Below are 14,027 nucleotides of genomic sequence, written 5' to 3'. Positions count from 1 at the left end.
TTTGAAAGTATTGAAAGCTGTATGTATATTCTTCAACTAGCCACCTTATTTCTGTTCTAGAGTTTGAATTTCTTAACTCCAAAAACACACAATAATTTTTAAAGTCTTGACCAAACTCTGTTATCTTCTGCATACAGTCTATTTTTCAGCATTCCATTAAATGAATTGAGAAAAAGGAGGTACATGTATGTATATACGTATGTATGTGTCTGTATGAATATGTAGGTATGTATTTGTATAGTTGGAATTCAGCATTTTTAAAACAGTTCTTGTCTGCCAAAATACATAAAGGAAGTGAAAGATTGCAATTCATTTGCTACCAGTAAGACCATCATGTTATTTAGTTCATCATCACATGCCATTCCACACTGATTTGTGTGTAGATGTGGCCGCCACAGAGTCATCAACTCACAGGATGCTCATATGATCTCTGCAGGATCAGCATTTCGCCCAGTAACTATACTGTGGCATGCTTTTATAAGAGGGTATCATTTTAAAAATTTTCAGAACAATTCATAGTTTAAATGTTTTGAATTCAGGTACCCAAATAATGTAGTCTACTGAAATTCTAATATAGTTTTTAGTGTATGTTTTCCATTTTCTAAGTAGGCAGTCATAACATCTGTGAATAATAATCAATTTTCCTAATTTCTTTCAGTTTTCTAATTCATACTTTTTTAGCCACACTTTTTTTTTTAACCATGCTAGGTAAAACTTCCAAAACAATGCCAAATAACACAGGTGAGTATGCACATAACTGTCTTATTCCCGAACTTAATGGGATCTATTGATATATTTTTAAATTTGATGTGTTTCTGTTTGTCATGATATGCTTTCTCAAACTAAGAAAGTTTCTTTTTATTTCTAGTTTGTGTTTTTACCAAAAAAATTAATGCTCAATTTTGTTAATTAACTTTTTTATTGAAATGTTTTAACCTTGACTCAATTAACACAGAGAATTACATAAATCATCCTTATTTTCCTGGAGAGAAAAAAAGGCCTTCTGGTATATTCTCTTAATATAAAGCTTTACTTGGTTTGCTAGTGTTTTATTTAGTGACAACAGACTATAGCTTTCTTTTTCATGAAATTTATGTCCAGATTTGATAACTGTGTGACCCTCTGAAGGGAATTTGGAAGCTTTCATTCTTTTCTTCTGCTCTACAACAGTTTAAATGATAACAATAGTTACATCCTCCTTCAAGGTATGTCAGAGCTTCCCGACAAAACCTTCTAGGCCTGGGCCTTTCTCATTAGACCTTTGGTGCTCCTTTATAACTTCTGCAGCTTTTAGATTAACACAGGGGTACCCAACCCCTGGGCCACAGACAGGTACCAGGTTCTATTGATTTGTACTTACTGTCACGACTGGTCAACTGGGACCAGAGTGGGTGTTTCGCAATAAGAGCACTTGGTTCTACAGTAGGGGTCCCCAGCCCCTAGACCACAGACCAGCATAGCTTCATCTGTATTTATAGACGTTCCCCATTGCTCACATTACCGCCTGAGCGCCACATCCTGGCAGATCAACAGTGTGATTAGATTCTCATAGGAGCGTGAACCCTATTGTGAACAGCACATGCGAGGGATCTAGGTTGCATGCTCCTTATGAGAATCTAAGGCCTGACGATCTGTCACTGTCTCCCATCAATACCACATGGGACAATGTAGTTGCAGAAAAACAAGCCCAGGCCACACACTGATTCTACATTATGGTGAGTTGTATAATTATTTCATTATATCTTACAATGTAATAATAGAAATAAAGCTCACAATAAATGTAATGAGCTTGAATCATCCCGAAACCATCCCCCAACCCCTGGTCCGTGAAATCGTCCTTCACAAAATTCGTCCCTGGTGCCAAAAAGGCTGGGGACCACCGGTTTAACCACTATTCTCCTGATTGAGACAATTGTGGCAATTATATTATTCTTTCAACTACATGTCTGAGAGTCAGTTGAGTCTGGTGGTCATACATATGTGTGTGTGCCACAACTGCCTGGGCCTCCCTACATTCTGGCTCAACTATTTCCTGGCTGTTACGTCCTTGGTAAGTTAAACTCCATGTGCTTTTAATTCCTACATTTGTGCAGTGGGGAAAATTACAGTATCTACTTAAAAAACCTGTTGTGAAGAGTGTAAGTTAACACACAGGAAGCACTTAGAACTATGCCTGGCCTACTCTGTTTCAATAAATGCTAACAATTCTTACTTGAGAGATTTTTCAAGTTAGAATAAAGTTACCCATAACAATTGCATACTTTAAAATTACCCTCTGAATATTATTATTTACAATTCTTAATATTGTCCTCTTATGTTTTCTCTTTTCTCCCTGGCCAGATTTGCTAGAAGTTGATTGATTTCACTCGCTTTTTCAAAGAATGACATGGTTTTGTTTATCATATCCCTTCTTTTAAATTTCTTCGCTATGTTCCTCTATTCTATTTTTCTTTTTCTGGCTTCCTGAACCGAACATTTAGTTCATTTACATTCAGTCTTTCTTAATTTCTAACAAATATATGCTTGTCTCTGTATAATACAATGTCCATATTCCATAGGATTTAATAGGAACTGTTATCATTGTCATGTCTGTAACCTCAACTTTGATTTTCTCTTTAACTCAACAGTCACATGGTTCTATTGATCTTAACTCAGAAAAATCGAATGATATGATTTTTACTACTTGGAATTCGTTAGGTTTTCTTTATGTCCAATTACATCATAATTCTATTAATAGTCCATAGGCCTCTGCATAGAAAATGTATTCTTTGTATCTGTAACTATAAAATCATGCTGTGTTATTCAAATTCGTTATAGCCTTAAGTTAACGGCTTTTGCTTTGAACATTTCGATGCTAAATGTTGGTGCAAAAAGGTTTGTGGTCATCAAATCTACTCAATGGAGATTAGGTTTTATCAACATAAATTAACATTCTTGCTTCATTGAAGTATTCCTCACACTCCTTGAATTCCATTTTGTCTAATATGAGTGCTACTCTTTGCTCCTGTTGACCCAGTAGTTATCTTTGTTTCACTTAATATTTTTATCACTTGCTTTAAAACATGCAGAGCAAGATTTTATGTTAACTCAATCTAGAAGCTTCCATCTTTTAATAAGGAAAGTGTTAGTACACTATAAGTGTCAAAATCTATCCAAATCTAAAATTCACTGTTACTTTTTTAGCATACAAAAAAATCAGTTTATCCTATATTTATGAAATACAACAAAATTGGGAGGTAGGTAGGTAAGCAACAAAAAAATTTTACTAATTCTAGAGGAGTACTGTTTACATACAGTTACATATAGTAAACTACAACTTAAGATAATCCTACCAGGAGTGCATATTTTCAAAATAACACATGGGCATTTTGCAGGGATATATAGAAGTTTCAGTTGTTACAACCTGGCTGCTAGTAACAATAAACTTCTAATACTGAGAAGCTGGTATGATTTGAAAGAACAAACCAGTCTTAGAGGGGCAGATGTATAAGAAGAGATGCAACTAGTAGAGATATAAAGAACAAAGAGAGACAGAAATAGGTGAGGAGGCTGACAGGTTAAAAAAAATAGAAGAGTTAGTAAAGAAGAAGAAGAAAAAAAAATCACTGTCATTACAAACATTTACCGAAAAGCTACTAGGTGTTTAATGTAAGTTACTGTGCCCTGTGCATAGTTTTACTTCTGTAACACTGAGTTGTATCTGCAAAAGTGATGTGCATTTTTAACATAGTCTTCATTTATTATTTCCCCAAAAGCTATTATTAAATCGATGGTATAATTTATAATCAACCATGATTAAGAACTGAGGGAATACAAATGATAGAGCATATTTATAAAAAGATTCAAAACATTTATAATAAGATTCAAACTAAAAGTTATCATTTCCAAGAGTGAACTGGAATAAGAGAATAAATGCCTAGCTTTGAATAAAAATATGACTTAGCAGAAATACCGCTGCAAAATAAATAAGTCTTCTATAGAAATATCTGCTATCTTACCAATTTCTATTTAATTCTAAACACACTGATAAAGCGGCCTGCATATTGAGAACCTGTGGCCACCAAGCTATTCTCAAGTAGATCCACACATTTTTGCTGCCGAGTTTCATGCTTACTAATAGTTGTGTTTACTCCCAAGCCTATTTTATTACAGTTGTACTTATTTCTATAAATACATGAATTAAGTATTACATAAATAAATTAAATATGAGTGCAAACATAAAAGTTGCTACTTCTAAGAAAACTAGGTTGAATGCTCTAGAAAGGCAAGTTGCTAAAAAAAAAAAAAAAAGTTGTGTCAACTTCAGTAAGGTTGATGGGAAGAATTTGTAGAAATACAAAAATATTCTGCACTCAGATTTCTTAGGAAGTGTAAGTTCACTGCTCCACTGCAAGAAAATCAAAACTGAAAGACTGATGATGCATCAGCAGCATGGTTATATAAAAGCAACGGGGAGCAGCAGACACACTCAAAACCACCAAACCTCTAGGGTCACAGCAAAAGCTTGATGGGTAAGTACAGGTTACATTTTGAGTGTTTTTTAAAGAAATGATTTCTAGCTTTAATACTTTTTAAGTTAACAGAGAACTACTGGTCCTCACTGGATAAGAGGCTTCTAATGTATAGTAAATATATTATTCAATTTCTTGACAACCTTAAAGCTTGCTGTGTATTTTCTTCAATTTTTTTTTTTACACATTTAAAAGATAAAGAGAACATCTTAATAGAAGCCAGAGAAAACAGGAGACACAATTAGAATGATGGCTAACTGCTCATTAGAAACTATGTAAGACAAGACAATGGAATTACATCATTAAAGTATTGAAAGAACAGAAAAGAAAATCTACAGTCAGTGAAAATGTGCTTCCAAAATCAAGAAAAGTTTTAAATTTTCATATAAACAGAAGTTGAATTAGTTGCCAGCAGATCTGTACCAAACTCTCCCTCAAAAGGACATATTGGAATGCAAATAATTAGTATGACATTGGTATAGTCCTAAGCTCTAAACACATCTAATTTTAGTATTTAATTTAAAAGATATGGTTTGCAAACTTCACTCATTCATTGTTACAAAATTTTTTGACCTACTTCACAACTACTGTGACACAGGAAGGCCACCCTACGATATGTGAGCAACCGCTGATACATAACCTAACACCGGAATACGGTAAAGAAAAAACTGTTTATCTCATTCTTGAACAAACTTACCTCTTTGTCTTGGAAAAATCTGTTCAGGATGCTGTAAAATAAATTAATAATGTATTAGATAATTATCATAACATATAAAAGTGAAATTTTTAAAATAGTAATTAAGATAACTACCTTCATTACTGGCCTGGCTCGTTTCTCAAACAAACCACTTGGGAAAAGGTAAGCAATAGCTCTCTGAAAATATACACAAAGGTTAGTTAACAACTGTTATATAAACAAGGTTAGAACTAATAGTTATAGAGTGCTTTCTATATGTTGGACATTGAACTACAGTTTCAAAGCATTATCTTACTTCATAAATGTTTCAATGGGATGATAAAATTACTACACACACATCCAAAAAGAAAAAAATTTAACTATTAAACTGGTTATTGACAATTTTCAAGTGTCAGCTTTAAACATGTCATTCCTTGAATACGAGAGCACAAATAATCTCTCTTTTAAGGGATCACTTAGAGATGCTCCTGTCCGGATTCTGTGGAAATGTGCTTAAGAGCAATTGTTCCAGCTCCCAGCTGGTTGTGCACATATCAAAGAGCAGGCTGCAAAGAGCAGGCTCTAAGTCTCACCCATCATGACACCCCTGATGTTTTTAGATGTTCTTTCAACTTTTTCCAGAGTTTTTAAACTCCACTCTTTCCAAACAAGTTCTTCTTCCACGTCTGTTTTTCAATAGGGATGCTACTGGCATTGTTGGCGTGACAGCTCCAACATAGGCACCCTTTCCCCATACTGCAGGTCATTTAGTATTCCTGGCTTTTTTCCAGTCGGCACCAGTAATACCCAGTGCTCATGACAAATCTCACCCCCACACCTTTCCAAATGCCCCTATGTCCTAGGGAGCAGCACTGCCTCCCAGCTGAGAACAATAGCTTAAGCCTTTTATAGTGTCTTCTCCAATGCCCCGCCTCACAACAACAAAATGTACACTTTCCTTCTTGTTGAACAGTGCCGATGAAGAGTCTATGGCCTGGGATCCGGTAGTGCATTTAAATACACTTCTGCTCATTTAGAGAGCCTGTTCTGAGTGGGCCTTCTCTGCCTACCTGCATAGTAAATGTGCTGGATCAGACTCTGCCACCAAAAGGAGAGGTCTATAATTTGGGGGTGTAAATTCAGTCATATTAGGGAGCCTAATTGTGTCTCTGGATCAAGCTTCATTCTCTTATTCAACTTTTTTCAGAACAAAATTACACTTAAAACGAAACAAAAAATCTACGTCAGGCATGGTGGCTTATGCTGGTAATCCCAGTACTGCGGGAGGCTGATGTGGGAGGATGAGGCCAGGTGTTATAAACCAGCCTGGGCAACATGCTTTGTCACGCAGGCTGGAGTGCAAAACAAACAAACAAATAAAAAACTTAGATCAAACATCAGTGTGCCCCTTTAGCAAACTCTTTTTTGTTTTAACCAGGTCCCTCCCCACCCACCCCCTTCCTTTGCTGCAGGGAAAAAAGGTAGACTTTTTCTTTTATCAGATCAGAACCTCACTCTGTCGCTGAGGCTGGAGTGCAGTGACACAATCATGCTCACCACAGCCTTGACCTCCCAGGCTCAAGCAATCCTCCCACCTCAGCCTCAGGAGTAGCCGGGGCTATAGGCTTGCACCATCACACCCAGCTAATTTTTTTTTTTTTTTTTTGTAGAGACGAGGGTCTCACTATGTTGCTCAGGCTGGTCTTGAACTCCTGAGCTCAAACGATCTTCTTGCCTTGGCCTACCAGTATTGGGATTACACACATGAGCCTTAATAAATGATACTGCAACTGACTGCCATTTGGAAAAAGATACAACCAAAATCCAAACCTCACATCATATACAGCAGAGTAAACTCCAAATGAGTGACAGGGCTAAACATACAAAATAAAAACAAACAAATACTCACATATGACATGAGTGAATTCCTTCATAACTAAGCAATGGAAAAGTCTTTCATAACTATGACTCAAAATTTATAAGTAATTTTTTAAAAAAGATTGACAGGCTGGGCCTGGTGGCTCACGCCTGTAATCCCAGCACTTTGAGAGGCTGAGGTGGGTGGATCACGAGGTCAGGAGTTCGAGACCAGACTGGCCAACGTGGTGAAACCCCGTATCTACTAAAAATACAAAAATTAGCTGGGCATGGTGGCGGGTGCCTGTAATCCCAGCTACTTGGGAGGCTGAGGCAGGAGAATCGTTTGAACCTGGAAGGCCGAGGTTGCAGTGAGCTGAGATTGCGCCATTGCATGCCAGCCTGGGTGACAGGGCGAGACTCTGTCTCAAAAAAAAAAAAAAAAAAAAAAAAAAGATTGACCAATTAAACTATATTTGTAAAAGAAGTATATGGCTCATAATAAGGTAAGTGCAGTTAAAACTACTGAGAGAACACATTTTATCTAATAGGACTAGCAAAAGTTCAAAAGTCTGACAGCACACTGTTGGCGAGGCTATAAAAAAACACCCTGCCACCTTGCTGGTGGGAATGCCAAGTGCTATAACCTCTTCAGCGGGAAGGTGGGAGCTTTCTAACAACATTACATATATATTTCCCTAGCAATCTGACTCAATGAATTTACCCAGAAGATACACCCCTATGAATACAAAAGAACATAAGCACGTGTTATTCACTGATTTATGAGAACAAAATACTGAAAACAACCAAATCCCCATGCATAAGAAGCTGGCTGAATAAATGAGGGCACATCTGTGCAATCAAGTACTATAGAGCTGTAAAACAGAAAGAAAAGCCAAGATACAAAAGAAATGTACCTAGAATGCTGCTTTGGTGTAAGAAACAGAAAAAGAAAAGACGTATAAGTACAGGGGGAAAATACACATAAGTTTCTTTTTGCAAACATAAAACACAAAAATGTTAAGTAGAAACCAATAAAAATGATTTCTCAAGGGTTGGGTGAGAGTAGAGGGAGGGACATAGGGATAAGGGCAAACTCCTCTGGGCCTCCCCTGTATAGTTAAGCCCTGAAGCATGTAAATGTTTTATGTATTAAAGAATAATATTTACAAAGAAACTCTAAAAATATAACCAGAAACAAATAACAACAACAAAATAATTGCAAAGAAATCTTCATCTTTACTTGGTAGGCCTATAGTCAGTCATAACACTGATACTATAATTCTGAAATATTTTCTGTATACTGCAGCATAAAGCAAATAAGTAAATATATTAATTTTATGGAGACTGATATTTTATTATAGAAGAGATATAAATGTACAAGGGAAAACCCTATAATGTTAAGTAATATAAACTATTATCTTAAAAACTATTTCCTGTAATATTCAAAAAATATTATTTCCTAGTTCTGTTCCCTGAAAAAGCATAAAGCAATGGAACTTTAGGAGCAATGGGAGGGTCAACTGGTTTCTACATACATCCCAGTATAAGGAACCAAGTACCTTGGAGAAATGGCTGATTCTAGGTGTAAGGCAGACAAAGCACAAAATGAGTCTGAGACATTCTCACTATCTCTTTTTAGAGATACTGAGATCCCATCTCTACAAAAAAAATTTTTAAGAGGTGTGGTGGCACATGACTGTAGTCCCAGCTACTCAGGAAGCTAAAATGAGAGGATTGCTTGAGCCCAGGAGTTCAAGTCTGCATTGAGCTATGACAGCATCACTACACTATAGCCTGGTTGATGGAGCAAGACCCTGTCTCTGAAAATAAAATAATGATAATGCTTCACAACACACTCAATATGTGACATGCACGTTCATGTGCACGCACACGCACACGTGTACACATACACATACACACACACACACACACTCAGGAGAAGGGGCAAGAAGAAAAAGAAAGCTACTTTACAGAACAATATGTTATAAAAGTAAAAGGAGTGACAGAAGTAGAAAATCACCATTTTACAACTTCCAAATTAACCATCAATTTCAGGCAAGGATCACCAACAAATGCTAAAGTCACTGGCTGAAAGGTTACTAAAGAATGGAAAATTCGCATGAACTCAAAATATTACCCTATAGACTGGTTACAAAGGGAAAAGGCTACTTTTGCAATAAAGAGGTCTAGTGGTCATCACTATAACCAAGGGATCAGTCATATCATCATCAACAGCAGGACAAACTGACTATGTACCTCTTAGACTTCGTGGATGTAACGAGAAGTATACAATATCACCTAAGCAGTATTCTTTATACATTCTAAGTCTGATCACGAGAAAGCAAGCAGAAAGCCAGAATGTGACACAACTGTACAAGACAAGTGGCCTGGACTCTACAAAACAACTAGTCAGCTACAAAGACATTCTGGGGAAAACTGAGGAAATTTTCATGAAGATTATATATATGGCTTATAGAATTATTATAATTGTATCAGATGTGATAACGATATTGTGGGAGATAACAGTATGAAGAATGCAAGCATTTAGGGGTTAAGTACATACTGATGTATTTGGGGGTTAAGTTTATAATGTGCAGTTTTCAGTGGATCAATAAAAAATGTTTTACATATACAAAGCGATAAAGAAAATGTGGCAAAATGTGAAAATCTGGCAAATCTAGGTGATGGGGGTATGCGTTTATATTTATTCAATGAATATTCAACTTTTCTGGAAATTTGAAAAGTTTCAAAATAAAAAGGTGGGACAAATGTTAAAAATTTAAAAATAAATAAGATTTTCCCAAACGCAACCTGTCTCAGCAAAGCCAACACTAGCCTACAGCACTTGTGGGCCATCTAGACCTCAGGCCTCGTTCTCAGTCATACAGGGCAGCCCAAGGCCGGCTGGCATCTTAGCAAAGGGACCACTGAAGCCAGGGCCTGCATCAGAATACTAGATGGCGTGGAAGACTAAGCATAATTCTTCAACTTAGAGTGAACACACTGCAACCACAAAGGAGACAATTCAACTGAGTTTCAAGCTGTCATCGGCATCATTTCCAAATATGAAAATTACTGTTAATCTAGGTGACCAATGAATAGAATCCTAGACGGAAATGAAAACTGAAGAATTCCAACCTACAGTTGGATCTGTCATGAAGACTAAGACAGAAAAGTCATGAGGAAGCTAATTGGTGGAAACTGAAAAGAAAGCATTGATTGCAAAGGATGTCTGGGGCTTACAGGCAATCTCTCTTTTAAAAAGACAAAAATAAGCCAATAAAGAAATCGCTAGAAGTCTTCTGAAAGTATCAGAAAATGTGTCTTTGCCTTTAAAAATTTTTCTCAGCTAAAAGTAAATTAATACACACTTATTAATTTATAATCCCTCACTATACTAGGTATTGTACCAAATACTGTGGAAAAGGTCCACAGAGCAAAAGATACCATGTCAGATAAAAAACAATATTGCAAATTCAGTGAAAACAATGAAAAACAAAAGATGAAAGAAAAATGAACAAAAGAGGGAATAAGAAATAAAATAAGCCAGTTGTTTTAAAACCAAATAACAAAACATACAAAACAGAAAAGGCACATTCCTGGCACGCTGTCTGCCATCTGTTTAGTATGCATGGAATAGTACTAACACGACCTAACCTATTACTTCCATTTATCTCCTACGGGCATTCTATGCAGATTTTTTTCTTTTTCTTTTCTTTTACAAATTCTGAAGCAAACAAAGTACTACCTGGCTATGAAAAAAAATTATGTTGCTTTCTGTGTCTGCTTAACTTCCAGTTACCACACAGTTGTTAAAACACAAGTAGATGAATATCCTTTTGAGATGAACAACAAATACATATAACAAGAGAATCTTGAGTGTTAGTACTGAGTTGAACAGCCTACAGATATGTTTTGGGCAGACCATTATGTGCTATAAAACAGGAAAATCTTTACTTTCACTAAACATTGCAGAGTTCAAAAGAAAGGAAGCAGTGAACACAAAAACATGGTGAAAGTGTAAATAATAACATAATCCTCACTGTGTCTTATTATAACCATAAGAAGACTTTTCAAATACTACCACTCCCAGTGATTCTGATGTGCAAGGATATCAATTTTATCTAGTTGTTGTGAGAATTTAAAAAGGTATTTATAAAAATACAACTAGTAGTCATTCAATAAATATTAATTAACTATAAAAAATATTCAGTTTTGTAAAGCACATTATTTCACATAAAATAGCATGCATTCATGAGCTCCATTTTACAGACCAAGAAGCAGCAGTTAAGTAGCTTACACTGAAATAAACGGCAAAGCCAGAACCTGAACCTTCTGAAATTTAATTTCATAATGTACTCTCCTTTGTCCATACCAGGGAACCAATCTTCTCTTAGATAACAGATTCACTTCTTCACTGACATCAAGGATATCCAGCTATTTAGTAGTAAAATTAGGAGAAAAAGCCAAATGTGCTTAAAGAGAAAGAAATAGATTATTTACCTAAATAAATTTTACTCAACAAATATTTATCCCACCTGAGTTCTAGGCACTCTGCTAGTTTAGAAAGATAAAAATTAAGATATGGCTCCTGACCTCATTCTATCAGTGGAGACAGATGTATACATAGTCTCAAATACAGGGGCTGCTGTAATAGTACACATAAAATGGCATGAAAAAACAATATACACAGGACCTATGATAGAAATACTTACAGGTTACACAGAGGGTACAAAGGAGAGTGGTCATCTACTCTTTTCAGTGATACTTTGCATCTGTCTCTTTTTACCAGTCATTTCTTCCTTTCTAAACAAATGCCTTTGCAAATTGTTTTGTCTGCCTGGAATACTGTTGTTCTACTTCTCCACTTAACACATTGCTGTTTGTCTTTCAAGATCTTTCAAGATCGTAGATCAAATGCAGCCTTGTCTGGAAGTCCTCCCTATTCCACTGGGCTCTCCATTACTTCTCTAAGTGCCACCTCAGTCAAACAGAGAACGAGCCTCTTTCAAGGTCCACACCATCTGGCCATTCCGTTCCCTCCCCATCCTTGTCACTGCCTTCAGCTTCCACATCGCTCACAGCACTCACAAAGGGGTGAGGCCCACCTTTCTCCTTTCCATACCAATGATGCCACATTTGTGAGCAACCTCAGGGATCATGTGAAGCACCCATCTAAACAAGACTGTGCTCCTGGTGGCATCTAGGCCCATAAACAACTCAATTCTCACTCACATTCCTGTCCTGAGAAGCATCCACCCACTCCCTGAAGTACCCACTGCTTTCTTCCCCAGATTTCAATCTGGCCTAGCCATAATTCTGGTCCTGTAATTACTTTGTCAAGGGTCACGGAGGGCTTTTTCCAAATCCTGTGACCTACTTTCGGGTCTCATCCATATGAGACCGCTGTCTCCCTTCCTTCTTGCAGCCACATTCCCCTCCTACCTCTCTGAAAGTTTCCTCTTGATCTCTCCTAAACACACCTCTGCTCATCCCTTAAGTGCTGCTTCCTCAGAGTTCCATCTTTGATTCTCTTCCTTTCTAGCAAATTTATGTAGGGAGAGAAACCAAATCTATTTCCGTAGTTCTAAACTGTTTGTCAATTGCTTTAGGGATTTTTCCATTTATGTATCCAAACAGCACATCCAAAACTGTTCCTCAAATAACTTATTTTGCTTTCTACCAGTTCTTCTTTCTCCCATGTGCTGTTGCCAAATCTTTGATTTTACCTCGGTCGTGTCTGCAGGTGTGTTTTTGAAGGCAAAGGACCTTGTCTTAGTCAATAATTTCTCACTTCAGAATTAGAACACAGCAGATACTCAAAGAATAAATCAACAACCAAATGGACTGCAGGGCCCTTGAGAGAACCAACTATAAGAACTCTTCTATAGACAACTAGGGAAATGTAAATACAAACTCATAGATAAAATTTTCTACCTCCTGCTATAGACTATATTCAGATTAATTTTCTTAGATGTGATAGTGATATTGCGGTTATATAAGCAGATGTCCTAATTTTTTGAAGATGTATTTAAGAGTGAAGCATCATGATGTTTGTAATTGTATTTTACTTTAAAATAAAATAGTGCAGCCAAAAAACATACAGTTGAAGCAAATATAGCAAAATGTTAAGAAGTTAATCCAGGTGACAGACATTCTCTTTTTCTGTATGAATGAAATTTTTCATAAGAAAAAGTACACAAATTAGTATTTACTGCTGTTGCTATTAGATTAGAGTGTTTTGATATTTCTCAATTCTGGTTCCAACATCCATGCAACATACATGTTAATACATAAATACATATGTATATACACATAAAAGTCATATAACCTTTTGTTCTTCTATAATTTGTGATTGTTTTAATAAATTTTTGTTTGTTTTTTAGAGACTGGGTCTTACTATGTTGCCCAGGAGAGCAGTGGCTATTCACAGATGTGATCATGGCGCACTACAGCCTTGACTCCTGGGCTCAAGAAATCCTCCTGCCTCAGACGCCCAAGGAGCTGAGACTACAGCACGTGCCATGGCACCTTGCCCATTGCTGTTTTATTCAGATAAAAGAAGCAACCATGTTCTATACTTCTAAATTTCTATTTTCTCTTTTGTAGTATTTTTGAACTGTTTTCGAAGCCAATTCTTCAGGTGTTTTTAATTGTTTCAATGAAAGACAAAATACAAACTGCAAACAAATATTACTTATACTACCAAGTATTATCTTTCTTGTAAGTAACACAAAGCAAAAATTATAAATTCTTACTTGGGAAGAAATGAAGGGCGCAATACTAACATGTCCAGTAGAACTTCCTCTGATAATGGAAATACTCTATATGATTTGTGCTGTTCAAAATGACAGCCAGTAGCCTATGTGGCTACTATGCTCACTGACATGTACTTGGTGCAACTGAGGAAGTAAATTTTCATTTTATTTACTATCAATTCCATTTTATTTACTGCCAGTTAATTTTAATCATGCAACTCA

At 36.3% G+C, this 14,027-nt stretch overlaps 1 protein-coding gene across 1 annotated transcript in view; it reads right to left on the bottom strand.

Moving 5' to 3' along the window:
• The window catches only part of MRPS9 (mitochondrial ribosomal protein S9), a 59,747-nt gene that overhangs the window by 23,201 nt on the left and 22,519 nt on the right, over positions 1-14,027 (bottom strand). Inside the window, exons 3-4 of the mRNA XM_004031540.3 lie at positions 5,323-5,385; positions 5,209-5,239 (exon numbers count right to left, since the gene is read on the bottom strand). Coding sequence (XP_004031588.3) covers positions 5,209-5,239; positions 5,323-5,385 — 94 coding nt within the window. The remainder of the gene's footprint in view (positions 1-5,208; positions 5,240-5,322; positions 5,386-14,027) is intronic.

This window comes from Gorilla gorilla, chromosome 12 (genome assembly GCF_029281585.2).
Source record: "Gorilla gorilla gorilla isolate KB3781 chromosome 12, NHGRI_mGorGor1-v2.1_pri, whole genome shotgun sequence".
In the NCBI taxonomy this organism is placed as follows: domain Eukaryota; kingdom Metazoa; phylum Chordata; class Mammalia; order Primates; family Hominidae; genus Gorilla; species Gorilla gorilla.
The sequence above is the reverse complement of the archived record's forward strand: the minus strand, read 5'-3'. Positions and strand labels throughout refer to the sequence as shown.